Source organism: Furipterus horrens, unplaced genomic scaffold (genome assembly GCF_987537825.1).
Source record: "Furipterus horrens unplaced genomic scaffold, mFurHor1.1.pri manual_scaffold_11, whole genome shotgun sequence".
Taxonomy (NCBI): Eukaryota; Metazoa; Chordata; class Mammalia; order Chiroptera; family Furipteridae; genus Furipterus; species Furipterus horrens.
In genome coordinates, this window is record NW_028327181.1 from 8,182,192 (window position 1) to 8,207,670 (window position 25,479).

At 52.0% G+C, this 25,479-nt stretch overlaps 1 protein-coding gene across 1 annotated transcript in view; it reads right to left on the bottom strand.

Annotated features, from left to right (window-relative positions):
- Positions 1-11,200: 11,200 nt before the first annotated feature.
- The window catches only part of NOS1 (nitric oxide synthase 1), a 73,527-nt gene continuing 59,248 nt past the window's right edge, over positions 11,201-25,479 (bottom strand). The window contains exons 21-29 of the mRNA XM_090257785.1: positions 24,904-25,097; positions 23,299-23,468; positions 21,610-21,820; positions 20,862-20,949; positions 19,460-19,581; positions 18,335-18,483; positions 16,849-17,043; positions 15,230-15,348; positions 11,201-13,194 (exon numbers count right to left, since the gene is read on the bottom strand). Of these exons, the coding sequence (XP_090113911.1) occupies positions 13,068-13,194; positions 15,230-15,348; positions 16,849-17,043; positions 18,335-18,483; positions 19,460-19,581; positions 20,862-20,949; positions 21,610-21,820; positions 23,299-23,468; positions 24,904-25,097 (1,375 nt within the window). The 3' untranslated portion in view covers positions 11,201-13,067. The remainder of the gene's footprint in view (positions 13,195-15,229; positions 15,349-16,848; positions 17,044-18,334; positions 18,484-19,459; positions 19,582-20,861; positions 20,950-21,609; positions 21,821-23,298; positions 23,469-24,903; positions 25,098-25,479) is intronic.

The following is a 25,479-nucleotide window of genomic DNA, read 5'->3' on the forward strand; positions in this document are numbered from 1 at the left end:
CGCGGTAAGCCAGTATGCTGGAGTCATAACCAACCATATTCTTGCGTGGGTTCTGTGCCAGGCACTTCACTTACAGTCTTCAAGGGCCCCTCATTTGAGTCCTCTGTGGTAGGTACCTTATTTATACCCATTCTACAGATAAGGATAACAAAGCTCTTTAAGGGTCGGTGTCGCTGGTTCAAAGTCACAGAGACAAAAAGGAGCAGAGACTGGATTTGAATCCTTCAACTGTGGATGGTTATTCTTTTCGCTGCCTGCACCTTTTTTAAAAACGTAAGGCGAGTTTAGTGCCAGGCCCCAACACTGTGTGCCCTAGGGACACAGAGGTGATAAAGCCGGTGTCCTTGCTTCTCAGGAGCTCAAAGTCCAATTGTGGGGACACACAGCAGCAGCCACTATGACAGTCATTAGAACAGAAAGATTTAGAGGAGCCCTGGAGTCTCGCAGATCTGGGACAGTCTGGATGGGGCTTCGTTGTTTACTATGTCAGTTCTTCTGGAAAACACTGACTCACCTTGACCCATGTGACCCCACCCTCTCCCTAGGGCTGCTCCTTCTCAGTCACCTTTTCAGTCTCACCCAGATGGTACATGCAGGGGAACCAGGGGTCACAGTGACAGGCTCCCCCTCTTTCCCATCCTCACCCCTGTCTATAATTGGCATGACAATCCAAAGCCAGTTAAAATGTTCACATTTCTCTCTTCAGTTCAGCCTGCTCCTCTGAGATCTTGACTTGCTCAGCCAACTGGTCATCTGACCTTCCCTTTGGGCCCCTGAGATTGAACTTATTCGGGACGGCACTCACATCCTCACCACCCCACTTACCTTGCCCCCTGCCCCCCATGGTTTCTGCTTTAGGACCAGACTTGTCACCATCCTTGGCACCTCACTATCCAAAGGCCCCCTAACAGGTTAACATCTGGGTGCCTTGGTTTTTTCACCTATAAAAATGAGGATAGCCACAGATCTCCCTATTAAATGAAACAGTATATATATTACTGTTAATACATTGTCCTCAACCACTACACAGGTCCCTCGGGGCCTGGCAAGAGGGCTGGGATTTTATCTTAACTGCGCTGGGGAGCATTATCTGTGTTCAAATGCCCATCAGAAATTAAGTTTTCTGTGCATCAGTTTTTGGAATAGAGAAACTATTTTCTTTTCTAAAAGATCACCCCTAATATTTCTCATATCTGTCTCCTCAGCCACAGTCCTGGTCCACGTCCACCCTGTGGCTCTTCACTGTTCCCCTGGCTTCTGCCCTGGCCCCAAGAATGTGAAAATCAGCTCCCATGACACTCAGACCTTGATAAACAGTTTCAGCCTGTTATGTGGAAGGCAGACCCCACAGCTGCACAGATAATTGGTAAGCTATTCTTATGAATGACCATTGCTTTCTGTTTTCCTGTCTTCCTGATCAAAGATGGTCAAAATCGTGTCAGGAAAAAAAGTAAAATTTCCTGCCAATCCAGAAAATTCTCGCCACAACGCAGTCGAAGGGGAACCATTTTATTCTTCAAAAAGCATTAAACCACACTGTGATGTACATCACAGGTAACCTGTTAACAAGATGACAAAGAGAGAGAAATCTCACCCTTTTTCTATATACAGCCATGTACTGCCTTACATCCATGCTCTCCAGACTATGGTAACTTGTCCTCAGGCAAGAGGACCTGACCCCATCTTTGTTATATATTGTTTTCTAGTTCATCCTACGTTTACCTGGTAGTTGGGGTACCCAGTGTGCTATCTAATTGTTTCTGTCTCAGGGGATCATAAAACATGTCATGTTTATGACAAGCAGGTGGCTATGGTTTGAAACAGGGTGCTCAGAGAGATAAGAGACACTACCTGCCCCAAAATTTCATTTCAAGGAGATGGTTCCCAGGCCCATAAGAAAAACATTCTTGGGTTGTCCTACTGGCAAGAGGCTTATTATTTTCTCCTTTTTTAAAGATTTGCAAACTGTAATGTGTTTGGACAACGGGCCATTACTTGGCCATAAGAAGCATAAAGTCCTAATACATGCTGTGACCTGGACGAACCTTGAAAACGTGATGCCAAGGGAAAGAAGCCAGACGTGCTAGGACAGACGTGACAGGACAGACGTGATAGGTTAGGTATTGCATGATGACGTATATGAAATACCTAGATTAGGAAAATTCGAAGAAACAGAGCATAATTGTAGGTTATCAGAGGCTGCGGGGAGGAGAGCATAGGGGCAGAGTGTCTGTTCAGGAGGATGAAAAGGTTCTGGGAAAAGATCATGGGGGTGGTTGCACAACCTTGTGACTGTCCTTAATGCCATTCAGTCGCATTCTTAAAGATAGTTAACTGGTACATTCTCAGTTATGGCAATTTTACCATCATTTAAGAAAATAGCACACACAAAACAGATTTACACGCCTATCAGAGACAGGAAAGATTCACACACACACACAATTTCTCCTGAAAATGCTCTAACGAAAAAAGGAGGAATGGTTGCCTTTCCTCTTTGGCCACAGGGACATTCTGTTTTAAAGTCTACCTCACAGTCCCCTCTTGCTGAATAGGCAACCAGTCCCCACTATCCTAGAACCTGCTAAAATCATCCAGCACAAGCCCAAATCCTAGAGTGATCCCCTCTTGGCCTTACGTGACCCAGCTGCCCAGTTTCTCTGGGTGCCCTCCTCCTGCTTCAGGAGGCTGATAAACCTTTTTTTGTGTCTGTGTGAACTATTGGTGTATCTCCGTTTATCTTTAGCTGGAGGACAAGGGCATTCCTTTCCCATGAGATCTCTACAATCTAGCTGGACAGACCATTTCAACTCCCTTCAACATCTTCAATGGCTTGCCTTCTTTTTCAAATAAATACTGTATCCACATCTTTTCTCTTCTGGTCCATCTCCCCGGATTCTTCCTCCCACTCGAGGCACTTGTTAACACACTTGTGTTCTTCTGGAGGGCTGGCTTCCCAGTGCCTTTAGGTTCCAGCTCAAGCCCTTGTCTGCAGAAGTACATTTAAAGCTGACCGCAGACTTCTGTTTTGTGCCCTCATGGGACCCCCTTCCTTTCAACCAGTATACATTCCCAACCTGCCATCAAACGCACATTGGGTGATTCCTGCACCCACCCACTGGCATCGACACCTCTAGGTTTTGTGGGTCCTGTTTGGAGGCCCTATTTTAGAGAAGAAATTCCCAGGGGTGAGTTCTTAAGTCAACAGGAGAGCCTTTATGTAGGATGAGAACAGAAGGCACTGTGGGTGGGGGTCTTGCCAAGAGAGGGGCCTGAAGTTTAGCTTCATTAGCTCCGTGGTAAAACGGAATGGCAACCTCCTGCCTTGCCTGGTGTGGCTCAGTGGGTCGGGCAGAGCACAAGGTCACAGATTTGATTCTCGGTCAGGGCACAGGCCTGGGGATCGGGTTCAGTAACCAGCAGGGATATGTACGAGAGGCAACCGGTCCATGTGTCTCTCCCTCTCTTTCTCTCTCCCTTCCCATCTCTCTTAAAAGAAATAAAACCTTTAAAAAAAAAATCTTAAAATTGTAACCTCCATGAAAGCAGGGCCCCTGTCCAATCTTGCTCAAATATGTGTGGTATTTATTGACTGCCTGGGCTATGTGAGAGGATCTAGCCTGTGGACACACCCTTTAGTTTAGACCCACGAGCCCCCACCGCACCCCTGTGCAAACACGACCTGCCCCATACCTTCCTCCAGTCTCCTGAGGGTCACCTCATGGACGAGGCCTTCCCCGAGCACCTGCTTACCCCGTCACTCTGCCCTGCTTCGTTTTAATCACCATCTGACAACCAGCTGATGGTCTCTCTCCTTCCAGTAGAATCGGAAGGAGTCCTGGTGGGTCTCCAGGCCCCAAAAGGACCTGGCAATAGTCGGTCATTATTATATGGCAAGCGAATGTGTGAATTAATCCTCTAAGTACAATTCAATTCCGGTGAAGGTGCTTTGCACGTGTGGCGGACGAGAAGCTTTGCGGGCCAGAGGGCAGACTCAGGCCCTCAAATGTGTTCGCATTCTAATCCCTAAAACCTGTGGCTGCACCAGGGTGAGCAGAAGTAGGTTTGCAGCTGTGAGTACATGAAACTATTCCTGTATTCTTTATGAATGATCGTATTATTTATATTACAACTGCAAACTCACTGTTGCCGGCCTTCGTATTACTATGATGTGGAGTGTTTTTCCCCCCTCACAGCACCAAGCAATTCTCAACAGCAGCTGGGGGTCCTGCAATTCAGTTCAATCCTGACACCATCTACCCGACACCATGACCTGGAGGCAGACTCCACAGGTGAAGGTTCAGACCTATAAGACTGCCCCCCCAATGCCACCAATTGTAGGTCCTGTTGCCACCTGTGCTTCTGATGGGCCAGCTACAGATGGGAGGTTCCCCCCATACCCTCTGTGTGTTCGCTTAACTCGCTAGAGTGCCCCACAGAACTCAGAGAGACATGCTACTTACTAGATTACAGGTTTACAGCAAGAGGGCCTATCTCAGGAAGAGCAGGATGGAGGAGATGCACAGGGCGCAGTCTGGGGGCATGGCGATTGGCGTCGGTGCCCTCCCCAGGGGCGCCACTCTCCCTGCCCCCTCCACATCTTTACCAACCCAGAAGCCCTCTGAAGCCCCTTCTTTGGGGTTTTTATGGAGGACTCATTACAAAGGCACTGCTGATGAATCATAGATGGCTGGGGATTCCACCTCCAGCCCCTCTGCCTTCCCCAAGATCGGGGGGCGGGACAGAAACTTGCAACCCTCTCATCGACGGGTGGGTCCCCTGGCAACTAGCCCCTACTCACAGGGGCTTTCCATAAGCCACTCATTAACATAAACTCAGGCGTGTTTGAACCCGGCTTGTTAAGAATTACAGGACACCTTTATTGCTCTTATCACTGAGGGAATTCCAAGGGTTTTAGGAGCTTTGTGCTGGTCTGGGGATGAAGACCAAAGAGCTATTTCTTGTTATAAATCACAATAGCACAGTGATCTTAAATGACAAAAGCAGTGGCAGATGTAACGAAGCTAGAGATTTTGAGATGGGGAGATTATCCTGGACAATGTAATCCCCAGAGTCCTTATAGTCAGGGTGACAGGTCAGGGTCAGAGGAGAGGGGACAATAGAAGCAGAGATTGGAGTGGTGCTGGGCCATAGCCCTGTGGGAAGCTTCTAGAAGCTGGAGAACATACAGAAAGGGGTTCTCCCCTAGAACACAGCCAGAAGAAACTAACACAGATTTTCGTTTTCTGTTGTTGCTTGAATCATTACCCGCACATAGTGGCTAAGATGACACCCATTTATTGTCTAACTACTCTGGGTGTAAGAAGTCTCAAACGGGGCTCATGGGGCTAAAATGGACATGTCAGCCAAGCTGAGCTTCTTCTGGTGAAAACCTGTCCTTGTTTTTCTCCAGCTCATGGAGGCTTCCCGCATTCCTTGGCCCTGAGCTGCATGGCTCCAACGTGAGCCGCCATCGCACCGTGAGCCAGGGAGATCTGGTGATTGCTGCCAGCATCATGGTGGCAACAGGTAAGGATTCCATAGAGGCAGATGACGCATGCACAAACGCACATGACTACTTCAAAGCAGGACTTCTGGGTGCCCAGGGGCTGGTGTAGGCAGAAAGTCTACTTGGGGGCTAGAGCCCTGGAAAGAGTGTTTGAATCCAATGCCCCCCCCGCCCCCAGCCGTAGACGTGGGCTCTGCCAAGGTGGGGAAGGAGGGTGGGCTTGCCAGGTAGGGCAAGTGGCAGAAGCAAAGACCGGGCAGACGGAGCAGAGAAGTTATGTTTAGAACTATTACGGCAAATCTGCAGACGGGGAGGTTTGTGGGAAGCGGGGAAGGAAGCAGAAGCAGAGAAGGCTGCTTGTGGCCAGAGAGGCCCTGAATCTTGGCTGGTCCCTGGTGGCATCGAATGCCTTTGAGCAAAGGCATGACTGGGTGAAAGAGATGTTTCTGGAAGGGCAGTAGGAGGGTACAGTGTGCTTTTCAAGGAAGGGGAAGCATGGCTTCATGGAGGAAGAAGCAGCAGGTGTCTCTCCCCCAAAAGGCTTTACCAGCAGCTCTGCTAATAACGGCACTTCATTAGCGGCCCTTTTTAAAGCCTTCACAACAAAACCGATTGGATTACTCAGTGCAGAAGTTTTAATTAATGCCACAGATACTACACCCTGAGTTTACAGCATGCCTCAAGGCTTTCTTGCATTTAGTTCCTTCACCTGGTCACATTCCTGTGACCAGAGAGCAGAACTCAGCACCCTTAAAGATCTCAAAATTCTTAGACTCAAGTAAGTTAGGGAAGAACTGAGTCTGCCTTCGGATACCAACATTCAACCTCAACTCTGAGCTCTGGCTGAGAAAGCAGAGGTACAGAGAAGTCAGGGGACCAACCACCCCGGTCCCCCTCCCCCCACCAAAGAAATCACTGTACTAATTACTCTGGCTTTAATCTTCTGCTCTTTGATTAACAGTCTTACTTTCCTCCAGAGGCCCCTTGCTAAAGTGATTTCCTTTTGGGGATGTGGGTTGAGTTCTATCTATATTGATCCACCGGATTGTAAATACTTCCCTGCTTTTGCTCTTTTGGTGATTTTGCCAAGGATACAAATGAAAAAAATAAGTGTACTTTTACTAGGTAACTTACTGTGAAGCCCAATACATTCTGTTATTTTTTTAAAATGTATTGATTTGAGAGAAACATCAATTTGTTGTTCCACTTATTTACACATTTATTGGGAGATTCTTGTTTGTGCCCTGACCAGGGGTCAAACCTGCCAACCTTGGTGCATCAGGATGATGCTCTAACCAACTGAGCTGCCAAGCCAGGGCCACCCAAAATCCTTTGCCTCAAAAATCCTTTGTTTCCCTCCCACGCCATTTGCTTCCCACTCCTCTCTCTTTTGGAAATATGGTTGGGAAGGTTCTGTTTTGGTGTGAACTTGGATTTTCACCTGGTTGCCAGGCCATAGAAGCTACCCGAGTCAGAATGCGTGTAAGTGTTAAGTTGTCCCCAGCCACCTCTGAGGCTGGGGCTGTCACAGCTCCAGTGTGTGTATGAATTACGCAGGGGAGATGGTTAAAAATGTAAGTAGGTGTCAGGCCTTAGTCCCAGTTAATAACGTTAATGGGCAGATGTGGGGAGAGGCCAGGAATCGGCTTCTAAAACAAGGGGATCTTGTGCTGGCAGGTGGGCCGAGGAGGCCTGATAAACCCAGTGCCTAAGTATCAGGTGGGAAGCAACACCAAGCTGGGGCTGTTGGAGCTTCAGTAAGAGAAGAGGGCTGAGACAGTTGGAAGGGACCGGAGTGTGGGTCTTGGTTTATCTACTCATGTATACGAAACCAAGGGTCCTTAAGACTTGGATTAAATTTAGCTTTAAATCCTAGCTCTAGACATTTCTCTCTCTTTCTCTCCCTCTCCCCCTCCCTCAGAGACCTAACCTTTGTCCTAGAAAATCAGCAACCTTGAACACCAGAAGACTGTAGCCCGGACCTGACTAAGGATCACAAGGACTGAGGAAAGATAGCATCTTGACCTAAGTTCTGTTTCTGCTCCTGTGTCCTAACATGAAACAAGCCCCTGGGTGCTTTCCGATGAAACCAGACAGAAGGACGCCAGAACAGACCTCAGAGCTGTCCTCAAGACTTGAAGGAATGACTGACCTCATCTTACCTCGGGCCAGTCAGCTCCCAGCATGGCCCTGAGTCCCCTAACCCATGGTCTCTTGAGATTTTGCCCCATAAAACCTGTAAGGTACATGCCATGGGGAGTTTGGGCTTGTGGGCATTGGCTTCCCATTCTCCTTGGTGGCACCATTCATGGTAAAATAGCCCATCTTTCTCCACGGCAACTGTTTTAGGGCTTGGCTCTGCTAGCCCCAGTGGATGAATCCTTTCTGCTCTGTAACATAGGTCTGTTCTGGTCTATTCCATTCCATTCCATTCATGTTGTGCTGCAGATATTAACCCATTTAATCTGATCTCAATGCAGTGAATTTGAAACCACCACAGCTTATTTTACAATAAAGAAATGAAGGTACAGAGAGGTTGGGTAACTTATCCAAAGTCACGCAGCTGCAAAGTGGGGGAGCCGGGATTTGCACTGTAGCAGTCCGGGTTTCTTAGCAGCAGCGCTGGGTTAAGAATGCTGATTCTAGAACTAAACAGTCGGGGTCCCAGCTCCGCCTCTGACACTTACTCCCTATGCTGACCTTGCTCAAGCTGGCCGTCCCCTTCTGCCTCAGTTTCCCAAGTTTTAAACTGGAGGGACCAATGGTAACATGTCCAGGTCTCCTGGGGAAGAGTGGTATTTCATCACTGTGAGCCATTATTTTCATTAACTAACTAACTAACTAACTTCTGCAGGGCTATGTGGAGCCAGGCACTGACTGACTCCCGCTCTGCCTCAGACCTGCGTTTCTGCCAGAAGGTCATCTTCAGAATCCCCTGCAGGGCTGGCTGAAGTTTCGATTGACACAATATCGCAGCTCATGCTTTTCTTCCAACTAGCTGGTCGGCTTCTTCACCCCCTCCCACCTCCTCACCCCTCCTTTCCCCACCCCAAGAGCATTCCCCAATATCAGCCTCCTGACACCTCTGTGTTAGGGTGGGCTTCCTGGGAGCCCCTGACCCGGGAGAGCGGGTGAAGGCGCGAGAAATCCCAAGCAAACCAAACATAAGACAGCAGCCGGCCATGTTGAGTCCACATTTTAATAGTTGAACCATAATGCAAACAGGCATAAGTAGACTGTTGTTGAGTTCCATCAGTAGGAGAAGAGAACTAGACAGAGGAAGAGCATGCGGCAAACAGCCTGGACAACCTCACAGAGCGCATGGGACGGGCGTCAGTCCTGGGCTGGGGGGGCGCTGGGGCACACGGGACACGTGGCAGAGAGTAGCAGCATCGAGAGCGCAGAGGTAGGGGGAGAGTCCAGGTTTCTGACAGCGTGTGTGTGGTGAGAGGAGGCCTGGCTCTGCCTACCGGCCCAGGTCCCCAGGCCTGGAATGGAACCCGATGGCAGAGCATTGCGAGCAATCGACCTTCCGGAAAGCCACTGCTGGGCCCAGAGGGGGTCTTAGAATCACAATGACAACATGGCCACTAGGAAGACAGGGTGGAGGCAGGAGGCAGGGCATGGAGGGCATGGGCCTGTGTGGGTCTTAATCGGGATGGACGTCAAGGGCACAGCCTGTGACTGAAATGGAACTGTCACCCTTCCGTCTTGGAGGGAGTTTGTGAAACCAGACCTTTTTATCCCCCACAAAACACGTCAAGCCTCAACGTGGCGGTGGGTAACAGAAACAAAACCACCGGGCTGAGGCACGCTCAGCGTGCCCCAGGGACATTGGGTGATGTCCCAGGACATATTTGGTTGTCATGTTTTGGGGGCTGCTGCTGGCAGCTCAACATCCTCCAATGCCCAGGACGCCACGCGCCCCGCCCCCCACCCCCCCCGCCAAAGAATTCTCCAGCCCCAAATGCCAACATTGCTGAGGCTGATGGACTCTAGAGTCTCCTGGAACCCAAGAGCCAAATCTGGGTACTTTGACATCCTGGAGTCTTTTTCTAGAAGATTATGGTAAACAGCATCTTAAGGTGCATTTGTTCCTGCCAGCCCACGCCACGCAGGCCACCTGGTGACAAAACAAACCGGTAAACATACTAAGGCATGTTAATCCCTGACCACCTTCCTTGCATGTGGCTTTGACAAGAGAAGAGACCCCAAACAGATTTGCTTTCCTAGGTCCTCACATCAGAGACACATCAGAATTTGGAGAGAGGCAGCTTTTTCTCTTGGTCCGTTTGCCACCAGGCAGGGATTGGAGAGGCCAGGCAGGTGTCAGCCCCGCAAAGGCCAAATTCAGGTTCATGGGAGCTATCTGTGCCGAGTCTTTGGGAGGCAGGCCTCTCCCTCAGATCATCAGACCTCTGTTTCCTCCATCCAGCTCTTGGGCTTTAATTCTTGAGGCAAATAGGGCGTGTGGCTGCAGGGGACATTGTAAGGGACGGGAGAAGACAGGGAGTATGGATGGACAGATCCTAGAGGAAGCTCAGATCAGTATTTCTGCCTTCTCGTCACCTGCAGGCAGTCTCCCATTAACTTGCAGAGTCAGACAGAAGGCTTTGTGGATAAGGTGGGCACAGTGACATGCTGGAGGTAGAGGCGGAGGGGATGGAAATGTACAAATAAACAGGGCCAGCTAAAAACAAAGCCTTCAGTGCACACCTTCCTAATGGTATTAATTGAAAGGCCATGCTGGGGGTCAGTGCCGTAGGGGCGAAGGGACCCAGATATCTGGCTTGCCCGTTCTGTCCAGCATCACAGGCTCCAGAGAACCTCACTCATTTTAGACTTAGAGCCAATCTGACCTCCTTTCAGACCCCCAAGCAGTTGGCTGCTTGGAACGTGTCTGGCAAGAAAAGCCTGCGTACTAAGGCCAAGGTCTATGGGCCTAGGGACACTGCTTTCTGGGTAGCCAGACCCGGCTGACCCCTGGGAGGACGGACCCTGTTGACAAGGCAGAAGCTCCTTATCATACCAGCATCACGGACTCAACTTCTCTTGAGCCTATGATCTCTCAAGCCCCCCTTTTCAACTGAGAGTCAAGAATCTTGACTTTCTTGTTTGTGTTCATCTTTCCCAACAGATGGGTCTTCAGGGCCTGTTGATTCAACTCCTGGAATCTCCTTTATCACTCTATCTGTTTCTTCCCTCATTCCAGCCTTTGTTGCAATGACCTGCCCGAGGTCGATAGGCCAGCTCTCTGCGCCCTATGCTGTTGCCAAAGCATTCTATCCTACGCAAAACTTTGATCATCTTGTTTTCTTGTTTTTAAAAGTCAAAAGTCATTACAGGCCACTCGCCCCTCCCTGACGTCTGTTCCCAGACCATCTTCCCAGGACCTCTCTCACCATCCTGACCCCACTCAGCCTTCCAAAGCTGGGTACTTCTGACACTACCCCCATTTTATCCAACATGTGCTCCTCACCCCCATCTTTGTCTTTCCTCTCACCCTTCCTGTTGCCTGGCAGACCTGTCTCCCCAAGCCTGCTGGTGGAATCCCACCCATTTTCAAACCCCAGACATTTCTGTCGATTCTAAGAACTGTGTCTCTGTACACCAGATTCTAATGGTCTATAAGCAGGGGACTGTGTTTTTGCCTTCTGCATACTGGAGAAGCAAGACATGTTACAGATTAAGTGGAAAAAAAAAAAAAAATGGATCACTTGCAATGGGCCAGGTACTGTAACCAGGCATCTTAGGGAGAGTCTGTCATTTAATCCACTTTGCTATGCATGTGTATAGGCAGGCTCAGAAAAGTTAGTAACTCACCAGCCCATGGCCGTCTGCAGACATAGGGGCTCATTGGGAGATCGAGGCAGTGGAGACAAAATGTAAAAGTGAACATGGTCACAGCTACAAACTAAAGGGCAGACTCCGGCGCACCTTTTGGACTCAGGTCAGCTTCCAAAATTCCATTTTGGTGGGCCTGAAGCACCCCGTGCCCCCCCCAAAAGGAAACTACCTGGCTGTCTCACTGCACAGAAACCAAGGGGAAAGCTTTCTCCTTTCAGGGAGTTTAACAAGTACTTCTTTCCCAACACAGGGTGCAGGAACTGGATTCTCAGTAATGACGACAGGAGACTGTGACTGTTCAGGGGTTGACCCATACCCCCTGGCCACGCTCACTTTCGTTACATGGGGCTGGAACTACTGATGGCCAGCTCAAGGGGGAGAGGAACATAAGAGGCTTGTGACCTGAGTCACCCCCAAGTGCCCAGTCAATCCCCTGTTTGCTCCCCTTCCCTTAAACCAAACGTCGCACCTCTTTTTGGTTACTGGGACCGAACTAAAGGCCACCACAGGAGGGCAGCACTTACGCACCCCGGATTAGAGCTAAACCCCACACCAGGACTCCCGTCTCCCTCTCTTGAAAGGCTCGCTTCTGGTGTCGGGGATTCTGACAAACAGAGAAACAGACCAGTCTAGTCTCCCGCCTTTGAGCCAGGAGTTATGAAGCAGCTGTGTTGTGGCTGAATGGTGTTTACTTAAAAAAAAACAAAAACAAAAAACCCTTCTTGGGAGGAAAGATGAACCCTGGTTAAGTAATCACTTCTTTGGGCTCCCTGATAAAGCAATATGATGTCTCCATCTGTCTGCCTGCTTCCGGAAGGACAGGGGATTCAGAGCGGGTGCCTGGCACAGAGAACGCATGAGTATTTGTTCGGCGAGGGAAAAGCATTCGCACGTACAGCTTGATTGGGAGAGGGAAGCAAGGACCGAGTCCTCCTTGGTGGAGCTGGGGCACAGCAGTTGAGTCCCCGGGGAGCTAGTGACATCAAGGAGTTGGAAAGAAAGTCCCTGGCAGGAAAGCTACTAGGAGACAGAATTGTGTCTGCAGGGAACATGGGGTTCACCACGGGCTTCCCTCCAGGTTGGAAAGGGTCGGGGGCGAGGGGGCATGCTGAGCATTTGGTCTCTATGCCCAGGGAAGCAGGAGCAGGAGGCAGGGAGGTCAAAGCTCTGTCCCAGGAAGTGGGACACAAGCAGGAGCCGCCCAGGGAGGAGGGAGAAAGGAGAGAAGTAATCTGCTCTTTGACCTGAAGAGTCTTGGAGGTGGTCTCCCCCAACACCTCTTTGGTGTTCCCATTCTAAGGCCCTTCCAGAAGGGGCGGGGGCACATTCTCTTTGGTAAGCCCCCACACAGAACATCAAGAAAGGCAGGCCCATGGCACAGTGTATAAAGCAAATGCTGTTTTTCTGTGTGACAGAATCAGACAGAAGGTTAGGACTGGCCGCATGCTTCTCTCCCAACCCTGGGGGCCCAGGGCAGAGCCCCGGAGCCAGTCCCTTGGGGGGGGGGGGGCGGACACTGAATTACTTGGCTCTCTCTGGGCACTTCCAGCTAAAAAGGGACCCTCATGTGCCATTTGCTTGCAGAGGACAAACTCAGCAGCTTGCCTGCCAAGGAGAAATTGTACCAGCTCCTAATAGCTTTTGCTGCCCATGTTTTATCTGAGTCGAGGACAATTTATTTGTTAAAATGATTTCAGCAGGTTAGAAATGTGGTTCACTTGTAGAAGGCCAGGCTCTTTCCTCCCTCAGCTGCGGTCCCACGGGAGCCACCAGGCGCCTCCTCACGGGGCCCTGCCCCGGGCCGATCCACTTGAACTGGCTTCCCTTGTTTCATCCCCAGGCTGAAACAGCAAGTCCCGTCGAGAGGAATAAAAACAAAACTGCTTCCAGTCTTCGCAACTTTAAAGTCTGATCCATTCATATGTTTTAGCTTCATAACATGAAAACGAGGAGACACTGGGGACAGATGACTTGTCCTACGTCCCTGGGGGGCGCAGAGGAGAAGATCCTTATTTCCAGCCTGTCCCCTTGGGCAGCATTGCGGTTGGGATTGCTCTGGGCGGGGGCAGTGGGCTGCCTAATCCAACAGATGGGTTCACGTCCCAGCGAGGGCTCCCCTAACTGATGCCAGAATCTAGATGCATCTAGCTGTCTGAGCACCTCCCCCTCCTTAATCCTCATACGCCTCTCTCCACGCCCTCATCCTTTATAACCGGGACCATGAGGGGGCTGCCACGGGCAGAGACCCTCAGTTACGGGTGTCGGAGCCACGACACACGCTGGGGCACGGTCCTTGGCCTCGAGGGTCTGCAGGCAACATGCATAGGCAAGAGGGCAGGTGGTCACCCAGGCTCGTCACATGCACCCACACGCATGACCAGAACGTTGTCATATAAAAGGGTAAGGTGGGACTTCAGCAGCTGGGAGGCTGGCTCAGAAACTCTTCTGTGTGGTCCCTGCAGCCTCTCCAGGGGAACCCCTGAAAACAAGCCCTGCCTTGAGGGACGCCACGTTCCAGCGCCTTCAGGCACTGCTGATACGTCCTTGTCAGGAAGGGGGGAGTCAGGTTTGTAAGAGCCACGCGGATTATAAAGGCATTGCGTTGCAGCAGGAAAACTGAAGGAGAACACCCGAGAGGGCCAAGGAAACACGAAGAGGCGACAGCCCCAAAGAGGAAAACCAGGACGTGGGGACAGGACGAGTGGCAGAGCAGGGGTCCCCGTGGGGTCCCCTAGGGAAGGTTCAGCAGTGTCCGCGCTTACAAAAAACCTGCTGCCACCCCTGCCGAGAGCCTGGGGCAGCCCCTCTGCCGTCAGTCTGGCAAGAGGATCCAGTTAGGAGCTAAAAACCCTGTGGGAGAAGAAGTGAGGCAGGAGTTAGCGCCACAGGAGCAAGGCTGCGGTTTCCTTCCAGACACCAGAACGAGCCCCCCTCAACTCTGGGCACACCCGAAACTCTGCCCTCACTCTCCTTTCCTCCGTTGCCCCAGGGACTGGGTCAGCACCTAGCACCCAGCTGCGCTGGTAATGAATGAATGGAGGGACGAAGGCGTGAATGCTTGCTCACCGACACAGGTGGCCGGGAGGAGGGACAGGTACAGGGGTTCTGGGACAGCCAAAGGGGCTGCGATGTTAAAGCAGCAACATGAGCCTCTTGGACACAAACCTATGTTCATGAGACTACTGTGTCCTGTGGGGAAAACCACGAGGGTCATTGAGAAACGGACTGTGTGCCCTCCGCTACTGAACACCAGATGGCTTCCTTCCTCCCCAGTGGCAGGGCACACCGTAGTGGCGGCAGGCGTTCCGGGGCAGGGAAAGGCGGAGGTGAGGTCACACTCAAGGTTGATGTGCGACGACACTGTGGTCAGGTTGAAACAGGGAGACCCAATCCCAATCTTGTGGTGCCCAGACTATTTCCAGCAATTTCCAGAGAAGTGACGTTGTCAAAACAATGCCAATTTGAATTTGCATCAATGAGAGAGTTCCCAGCAATTTTGGGGGGCGAGAGAGGTGGTGTGAACCCTAAGAATACACCTTTGTAGAGAGCACTGAGCCATCATTCCATTAGGGGGGTGCCTTGGACAGAAGCTGGCATCCAGAGCTGGGGTTCCCACACTCAAGGGCACCCCAGAATCTCCTAGGGCACTCTTTAAATCACAAACTGCTGCACCCTGAGTTTTAGATTCTGCGGGTCAAGGGTGGCCTAGAATTTGCATTTCTAACATGCAGCCCAGTGCTGCTGATGCTGCTGTCTCAGGGGACCCCTCTGCAGGAAAGCCAGGTTAATGACATCAGACCTCCCTGCCCATGGGGACCCAGAAGGGAGGGCTCTGCCCGCCCCTCTAACCTTGCCCATGGGGCAGGGCCAGCTTACTCGTCCGGGTCCTTTTTGCTCTCCTCAATGAAGGCAATGGATTCAGATCTAAGGCGGTTGGTCACTTCATACGTTCGCAGGGTGACCCCAAAAATATCCTCATGGTAGCGGTTGTCATCCTAGGGGACAGAAACAGGAAACGGCTCTCAAACGCCAGCCAAGGGCCCAGAGACGGGCGGACACACTGACCCACAGGATGAACCATGCCTAAAGGCAAGGGTCCCTAAGGGCAAGGGTCCCTAAAGAAAATGGCCCCTAAAGAAACACAGTATAGCCCCCTGGCTGCTGTGGCTCAGTGGATTGACCACCGGCCTGTGAACCAACTGCCGCTGGTTCCATTCCCAGTCAGGGCACATGACTAGGTTGCATGTCAGGTCCCCAGTTGGGGGCACGAGTGAGAGGCAGCCACACAGTGATGTTTCTCTCCCTCTCTTTCTCCTTTCCCCTCTCTCTAAAAATAAAAACAAATAAATTAATTTTTTAAAAAAGTAAAACTTTAAAAAAAGAAAAGAAACGCAGTGTAACCCCATGCCATGTCTGGTCCCACCCAGGAACAGCGCTGCTGCCTTGTCCATTTGGAGGACAGAGGAGGTGAGGAGGTCAAATGCAAACCTCACCACCGCCCCCGCTTCCTCGCTCCCGCAAGCTCAGATCCGGGCTCTGCTGGGTTCACTGTGAAACACCATAGCCTGTCAAAACCAGCAGAGACGGGAGAAAGGAGACAGTGCTGCTCAGCATTCAGGAAACACCTCCCCAGCTGCCACAGCAGAGACTTCTTGGGCTCAGTGACACACAGACTTAAGTTCAGATAGTTTTTGAAGAAAGCTGTTGATCTGTAGAATGGGTTTGTTTTTAGGTTGGGGTGGTTTCTCTGCTGAGTTCTCAGGAACCTATGAAATGTGTCCCGAGGCTAATGCTGGAGCCACTGAGTGGTGGGGGCCTCTGCGCCTCTCCTTGGTTCACTGACATTTCCACCAGACAGGCCTTTTAGTTATTCATTTAGGTGTCCTTCTGGGGGATTAGCATCAGATACACAGCAAGGGCTTCTTCTGCAAAAATGTTAGATGACTGCTCATTTGGGGAAGCGGGGGCAGTGTGGGATCACCCCTAGGGCTTTGTGGAGACCTGGACTCATGCTACTCGGGGCAGTGGGTCACACAGGACTTCGTTCGCTGGGATGCTCTTAGCCATTGTTCTGTGCAAACCAGGAAAAGGCCGCTCTCCTTCTGGGATGGACACAGCTCCCGGCCAAGGCGCACTGTGTAGGGAGCCAAGCACGGATGGCTGTCAGCTCCCACTTGCGTCCCTGGGGTGGGGTTGGGGGGACGAGGACAAGCTGGCTGGGACAGCTCCATCTAGCCACCCAGTGACTGGCCTTCTGCTTCACACATCACAGCACCCCGCCCTACTTAATACACTCACCTGCATGCCTGGCCCTCCTTCCTCTTCTCTCTCCCCTAAGGGCTGGGACCACCTGAACACTCTGCCCTGGCCACACATGGAAAACTAGGACAGGGATGTCACCAGGGCTCCGCAGTCATTGGGACAGGTAGGGGTGGAAGAGGAGACGGGACACTGGATGCCGAGAAAGGGGTCCGAGAAGCCAGCCTGTCACTCACCCTCAGCCGGCTGATGAACACGCCGGCGTCCTCCACCGAGAGCTTCCCCTGCTGGGTCATGACGCGCTGGATGGCTTTGAGGACATCGGCGGCCATGGTGACATCCCCACAGACATAAATGTGGCCCCCCTGTTCCTTCAGGGCTCGGTACATGGGCTCCGCCAGCTTCTCCTGCAGGATGTCCTGCACATACTTCTGCAGGGGGGGGGGAGTTGGGGGGTGGGGGGCAAGGGACCAGTGACAAGGAGCTGGATGTGTGACTCCCCGACCCCAGGGAGCAGTGCATGATGGGAACTTGCGGGCTGGTAATACAGCTGGCGAGGTGACTCCTGGGGGCTAGGAAGGGTGATATCAGGGAGGAGGGAAAGCCAACCAGAGGCCGTGTGAAGGAGCTGCTCCCCAATTTGGACCTCAACTCTGCTGAGGATCCCAGGACCATCTCTTGGGGAGGCAGAAGAGACAGGAGCATTATCTACCTGCTTCTCTCCCCCAAAACCAGTGGTGACCCACCAGGCATGAACCCCACACACGTGCAGGAGTGGGGTTCGCACTGGAGGCGTCCCAGGCAGACAGCCAGAGACGGGCCAGGGGAGGGGCTGTCAGCTGACACCCGTGCATAGCCAGCTGCCGCTGAAGTAAGAAGTGGGCTGCGAGCCAGCAGGCGGGCACAAGGCCCTTTGCTACAGCCTCCAGGGAACTTCTCTAGTCTGTTCCCAGCATCTGCAGCTCAGGAAGCTCCCCTGAGGGCGAGGCTGACATTCAGCTGGTACTTCCCAGCTTGGCTATGCTGGTTGTTTACGCGTTGATGTCCTTCTACCCCAGCTGTCACGGGGCCACTGCCCAGGCTGTCTGAGTTTCCCCCTCACCCCAGCTGTTCTGGCCCACTCCCTGGGATCCCCACTCCCTGGGATCCCCACTCCCTGGGATCCCCACTCCCCTAGACCTCCCCGAGATTCAGTAGAAATACACCGCTGTCCTGTGGTCATGTCCATGAAGACTGGTAGAGTTTCTTATGGGCTATGAAATATATTTTTTAATTCACATTAGAATTTTTTAATTGTGTATTTTAAAATACACACAAAATTTACCACTTAACCATTTTAAAGTGTACGATTCAGTGGCATTAACAGCATCACAATGTTGTACAACCATCACCATGTCCAGTTCCAAACCCTGTCATCCCCCAGCTGAAGCCTCGTGCCAGTGACGGGCGGCTCCTCATTCCCCGCTCCCCACAACCCCTGGCAACCACCAGTCCACTTTCTGTCTCTGTGGATTCGGCTATTCTGGATATTTCATGTAAGTGGCATCATATACTATGAGCTGTTACATATTTTAAATTGATTAATTTTAGGCCCCATGCTTCCTGAAGTGCAGGGCAATTTCATGGAGAAGGATCCAGGAAAGGTGAGGGTATTTCTGGGAGCACGCATGACTGTGCCTGCATAGAAGCTGGGGCGGGGGCCTGCGGATGAGCCAGGGTTACCTTTGGTTTGTCTGGCTCCCGGGAGTAGGCCGTGTACAGTTCTCTGAAGACCCCCATGTTCCTGGCCTGTAGGGTCTCCTCCTTGTAGATGTGGTCTATCTTGGATTGCCGGCACCCAAAGACCAGGATCATGGGACAGGGATTCATTCCTGGGGACCAGAAGATGTCATGTCATCAACAGCTCTGCTGACTTGGGGGTGGCTGGTGGCGCGGGGGGGCAGGGTTACTGGGAACCTCAGCAGGTGCCATGAGGAGAGAGATACAAGAACACTGGGGCAGGCCAGTATATGGACTCCCACATGCTCACACACACGCACGCACACACACAAACACACGGAAGTAAGTAAAGTGTGTTCAGACCTTGGCAAACCTCCCCTCTCTGGGTCTCGATCTTTCCTCCTGACCACTGTGAAAAGTGCTAAGACTCAGACTTTGGAGCTATACTGCCTGGGTTCAAATCCCAGTGCTGTCTGACAATGAGCAACTTACTCAACTTTCCGTGTTCCCACGTCCCCCATGTGCAAAAGGGAAATAATGACAGCAACCGCCTTACAGGGCTATTGCCAGCAGTGAATGTCAAACGTTAGCAGTGTGCCTGGCACACAGCACACACTGTACCAACGTCAGCTGTTCCACTGGACGGCGGTTCTGTAGGGGCAGGGTTGTTTTTGATGTTGTTTCGTCTCATTCATTGGTATGCCCCCAGCACCCACAAAAGTGTTTGGCATTCATTAGCTGCTCAATAAATCCCCATTTAATGCGCACACTGTGGTTTTCCTTTCCTCTTTCCTCCCAAAGCTGATCTGTGCGTAATCATACCTCACACCACAAAACCTGCTCTTGAATAAGAGCCCCTTATGGGAGAGAATCCCGTAAGCACTCATCCAGAGCTGTTTGAACTTTAAGAAGGGGTCTTATCTTAACAGTCAAAAAAAAAAATGTGGAATTTCAGGCCCTAGCATAAGCCCAGAGGAAGATTTGTTGGGACAACAGGTCCTCTGACTCACATCACAGGTCAAGGCAGAACTATGCTCCCTCCACCCTTCCCCAGGCAGCGATGCAATGGAGAGATAAGGCCATCACATGTCTCTGGGCTGCTGGGACCCAGGTGGGCCCAGGACCTACCTTTGTGTTGGATGTCAAATTGCCGCTGCTGCCAGAAGCTTCGGAAAGGGGCGATGCCGGTGCCCGGGCCAACCAGGATACAGGGCACTTGGGGGTTCCGGGGCAGGTGGAAGCTGGGTGCTCTGAACAAAGAAGGAGAGGTCACAAAGCTGGTTGAGTCAGAACGGTTGGGTCTTAGAGCAGATGGCTGTCTCAGGGGACCTGCCACTCTTCAGGGTGGGTCAAATGCCCCTAACCAGGGTGGGAGGTCCCACAGATTTGGGGACTTCCCAAAACAGGAGGTCCTCAGAGTCTGGCTGACCCTCCATTTCCCAATTACCCCCACTGCCGAGCTGAGTTAATCGGCCTCAGGGCTTCCCCACCTCAGCACAGCTCACTTTCGGGGCTGCACATTTCCCTGCTGTGGGGACTGTCCTGTGCCTCGTAGGCTGTGGAGCAGCACCCCTGGCCTCCACCCATGAGATTCCAGAAACACGCTCCAGCAGTGACAACCAAAAGCATCTCCAGACATTGTCCGATGTCACTGGGGTGTTGAGGACAAAATTAACGCCCACTGAGATCCCCTGATTTATCAACCCAGGAGATCCCTGACCGTCAGGAGTCACCAACCCCAGGGTACAAAGAATCACTTAGGGTTTTTAAAAGTGCTGCAGATTTTCTGGGCAATGCAGGAAGTCTGGGCTGGGTGTCTGTATTTTTGAAGCACCCATGAAGTTGTGTGTGGACCATCCCATGAACATTCTACCTTCCACAGGTGAGGAGAGTGGCTGGCCAAGGTCACGGTTCAGGTAGAGGCGCAATTGATTGAAAAAGCAGATACTTACAACGGGCCTAAGCTCAAGCATAGCCTTTATTTATTTATTTTTATTTTTCCAAAGTAACAGTTTTTATTTGGTTGACTGACTGTGATAAGAACACGTAACACGAAACCTACCCTCTTCACCAATTTTTAAGTGCCCAGTGCAGTATTGTTACTTCCAGGCACAGACTGAGTCTGGGAGGCAAGGCTCTGACTGATGGGTTTGGGGGAAAGTGTTGGGATCTCCCCTGTTTCTAAGACGTTGGGGACAGATGGGGTGCCCTAGAGAATTTGGATAGAAGCTCCCTTGGTCTGCCAATTCTACGAAGGCTGAGACTGCGTTTGCCTGGGTCTCCTGTAGTCTCAGCACCTAGCATACATAGTATGTGCACCTGATGACATATCTGTCGCACTGACTTCCTCAGTTTCTTCCAAGTTGTGTCTCATGAGCCCATGTCCTTAAGAACTTGGAGGGACACAGAATGATGAGCCTGTGGGATTCAGCCATCTCTCTAGAACCCCTTTGGGTGCTTCACCCCCCCCAAACCCAGGACATCAGTATGCAGAGTTGGGGTGGCTGCGTGCTTCCTTTACCACACTCACCCTCTCACGAAACAGGGGACCACTTCGTCAGACTGTACCCGGTTGAGCCAGGAGGAGCACACGCCATGGTGAATTGGTCCTTCTCCATCTGGCAGAACAACCAAGGTGGTCTGGCTCACCTCCCGCCCCCAAGCTCCCCCTTCATGATCTCCCCCCTCCCTCCAGTCCAGAAGGCTCACAGCCCCAATGCCGGGTTTCGGCCTTGGAGTTCCTTGTCTGGATCCCTTCCTCTGAAGGGGAACAGGAAATGGTCAAGCTGGGGGTGAGCTCGTGAGCTGTGAAAGTACGCAGGGTCCTGTTGGGTAGGGGTGAGCTGGATCCGAATCCTGCCCACTGAACGGGTCTCAGGCAGCGTGCCCTGTGGGCTGCCGGGGACCCAGTCTCCGAGCGCACTCAGGCACCGTACATTTTAATTGCTTTATCAAGGAGGGAAAGCGTTGGGGGAAAATGTTGATCGTGTCCCTGACCTACGACCAGCTGGACAAGCAGCAGCCGGGAGCTCCCCGCTCCGAGAAATGGGCTGCGGTAGCTTGTTCAGGCGGCTGCCCGGGGGATGTGCGGGGTGGGAGGGAGTGATGTCTGTCTCACCTCCTGCCTAATGCTGCTCGGAGTTGGTTCTGCCTAAGGGGCCAGTGGGTCTGCTCTGCTTCGTCCCAGTGTCTGCTGGCCTTGGGCGTGGGTCTCCAGCCAGGGACATGCAGGGCCCCCGGGGGAGAACGCAGACCCACAGCCCGGCGCCTCTGCCCACCTCGGGTGTGGTAGGAGACGATGGCCACGGTGAGGTGCACCTCGTCGGGGTACATGTCTGGGGAGGAGCTGATGGAATAGTAACGAGGCTGCAGGAGGGACAGCTGGGTCAGGAGCAGGGTGGAGGGCATCTGGATGGACCGGAACTCCTCCAGCACCTCCACGATGGTGGGGTTCTTGCCCCATTTCCATTCCTCATACTCTTGCAGACCCTGTGCCAAGGAGAGGGACAGAGGAAAACCTGCCCTTAGCTCCTGGTACGAATTTCCACTGATAGCTTGAGTAGGTTTGGGTAAGAAGGCAAAAATAGCAAGAGTTAACACTTACATAGTAAATATTCTGTGCCAGGTTTTAACTCTCACGAGAACCTTATGAAATAAGTACGATTGTTACACCTATTGCACAGACGAGGAAACTGAGGGAGATAGAGGTCCCATGGCTACGAGGTGGTGATTCTGGGTTTTGAATCTAGGTCAGGGGGTCACAGACTTCAGCCTGCAAACCGAATCTGGCTCATCCCTTGCTTTGTATGTTTAAATGGTTTGGGGGAAACGTCAGAAGAAGAGTCCTGTTTTATGACACAAAAATATGATATAAAATTCGAATTTCAGTGGCCATAATAGAGGTGGACTGGAAGCCAGCCACACACACTCACGTACATATTGTCTGCGCTCTTGTGCGACCACGGCGGAGTTGAGGAATGGCGACAGAGACTGAAAGGACCGTGAGCCAAAAATACTTATTACCTGGTCCTTTGTGGAAAAGTGTGCCGAGCGTTGGCTGAGGCAGTCTGGCCCCGGGACCTGGGCTCCTGACCACTACCCTCTCCTGCAGCAGGGGATGATCAGGAGAGCCACACTGTGGAGGGAGTCACAGCTTGCCGGGACAGAATGCAGACGTGCAGTCCGGGGGTTTGCGAGGGTGGAGGCGCAGCTGCAGAGACCATGCTCGGACGGTAAATGACAGCCCTGATGGAATAGGTAGGCTAGGGCACGGGGAACCGTGTTTGGGGCGTGTTGACAGCAAAGCCCAGCTGTTACTAGGGAACAGAGGAACTCCCTGGGGTTCTGGAGTTATTGTTCCTACCTCTCTGAGGCTGCCCTGGGCAGTCCCTAATCGCTTCCAGGAGGTTCAGATTCTGAGGAGGGGAAAAGCCCATTCTAAGTGCACCGTATAACAAAGCCTTTCCCGTGTCCGATTCTTACTGAGAAAGGCTTTACAGCAGCTTGGAGCAGTTTCTAAGCAAGGGTGGTAACAGCCCTGTTTGCTGGCCTCACCTTTCCACGAGAGGCCTCCTGTATGTTGAAGTCCTACCTACAGCTCTTCAGCATTGGAAAAGGCTTATTTTGAAAACAGGGTACTGTGAGATTGTTTCTTTTTCTCCCAAGCATCGGCTGAGATGGAACTAATGGAAGCTCCAGGGTTCCAAAGGAAGGAGGAACAGCAGTTTTTACTGTGGCCAAAGAACTTTGAGATTCATTGAGGTCGCTCTTGTTCCAACAGGGCTTAGAACCAGGTGAGCTGGTCGGGACTAACCCAGAAGGACTAGCCGCTGTGGCAACTTTCTGCAAATGGCACTCCTTGCTCAAGACTGCCATCTGCTGGAGAATTGTGGTAATACTCTACAACTCTCCAAGGCCTGGGAGGTGAAAGGCACCCTCCCTGGGGTTGTAGGCGTCCAGACACCCACCTTGCTGAGGACCAGCAGACGCTGCTTCTCTTTCTCGCTGGTGGCCAGGGAGGCAAACTGCTGCAGCTGCAATGGCGTGGGTGGTGTGGTGATGTCCAGGTAGTACTTGAAGGCCTGGAAGATGGTGCAGGGCGGGAGGCGGTGCTCATCTGTCCAGTTACTGATAACTCCTGTGGAGGCACAATGGAGGTTGGCATGGGGTCGGGGGAGGAGGCTCTGAGCTCTGAGGGCTTGGGTCCAAGTCAGGGTGGGGCTAGGTGAGCCCACGAATCCCGCCTCTCCACCTTTCATATCCCACATCTACACCTCATGTGTGCAAGGGGCATATCCAAAATCCACTGAGCACACTAATCCAAAAATTAAAAAATAAACAATACTAAAATAGCACGAGACAGTCCCCTGGCATTCTACGCAGTGAGCCACCAACTGAGCGTGAGTTATGAATCTATTTTGACTCTGTCTGTCCCCTCACAGTATCAGCCTCTCACTCCTCTGAGTAGGATTCTTGAGCTTAAAATTACAAATGTGCTTAACACTTACCTAGTACTTTCTATATGGCAGGTACTGTTCTTAGCACTTTATATTATTAACTCAATCCTTCTCATCGCCCCAAACTCACAACCATTCTAGGTAGTAGGTGCTATTATTATCCCCTACCCCCTTTTTTTTTTCCAATTGAGATACATGGAAGCACAGAGAGGTTAAGGAATTTGCCCAAGGTCACACAGCTCAGAAGTATGAAGTCAGGCAACCTGTCTTCTAATTGCCACACTGTACTGCCTCTATGTACTTTTCATTCAATATAACTTCTAACGCAAGTCACTTCTTTAGCAGGAACTCAAGAAAAAAAAAGGCCCAGTTTAACACAGAATAAGAGCTGCCTGGGGTTGGTTTCCTTATGGGATGGTATGTCTCTCCCAAGTGGCACCTTCCTGAGGGATTTTCAGCAGGGCTTTGGCTACTTACTATTTCCACATTCCGCCCTGACTTGACACCCTAGCTCCTTTATAAAGGTGACGTGTCGCTGTATCACAGGCTGCCACGCAAGGTCACTGCCATTACTCGTACCTGCGCCCTGAGCACCCCTGCGCCTACTGAGATGAAGCACTGAGGCCCATTTGCCTTTGTAAGCTCTTCAACAGGAATGTCACGAATGGTCACTGACATAGGTTGGAACTGGATCTAATGAGGGCAGAAACATGGTTCGTGCCCAGTGGGCCACTGAGCTTCATATAGCGCCTTTGGATCTAAAAGGAGGTGGGGTCAGATTTCAGCTACTGTTTACTCTCTGGGCCATGGGCAGCGGGGACACAAGGAAGAGGAATGGGATCTGCTCACATCAGTGCCCCCAACGGGGAACCACCAATGTGCTGGCATCACAGACAGTTGTCAGCCAGCTGGGCCAAGGTTGTCCAGCCAAGAGAAATGGGGAGCCTTCCATCCTACAAGCTGGAGGTGACAGAGACCCACTTTCCTCCATGGATTGGTGACTGAGGCCAAGAACAGGTCTCCTCTTCCCCGGACACCCCCTGCTGCTGGAACTCCCCGGAGAAGGGACGGGCCCTTGGGAGTGGCCAGGGAGGTGCCAGGTGCCACTGTACTCACCCAAAGCCGTGTTCCGCTCCTCCAGCAGCTCCACTTTCACCAGCTGGTTGACAGGGGGTGCGTCCTCCAGCCGCTCGATCAGGGCGTTCACGAGGTCCTCGTGGTTGCCAGGGAAGACACCCAGGTGGTCCCCAGGCTGGTACTGCAGCTCCTGACTCCCGTTGGTGTGGAGACGCACGAAGATGGTTGACCGGCTGGAGGGAAGGACCAGGGAACAACCGGATAAGGGCCACCAGCTACTGCCCCTTTCTCTGCGCCTTGTCCGTCCAGTGGCTGCAGTTTCCCTCCTTCTATGCACCTTGGGGCTCATGCCAACCAGACTTCTGTCCGCGTCATTTCCACACCACGGCTTCAGCAAGGTCACCCGTGAGCTCCTCCCCACGGATCCAGCAGCTGGTGCCCAGTGCTCATGTTGGTCATGGGTACAGCTCAGGACATGGCGGCTTGTTCCCTCCCTCTCGTGGACTCTAGCACCCCAGGTTCTCCCTTTCTTATCTCTGGCTGCCCTGGTTTGGTCTCCTTTGCTGGCTCCTTCTCATCTCCCCAAACTCTGGACATTGGAGCCCCCAGGGCTCA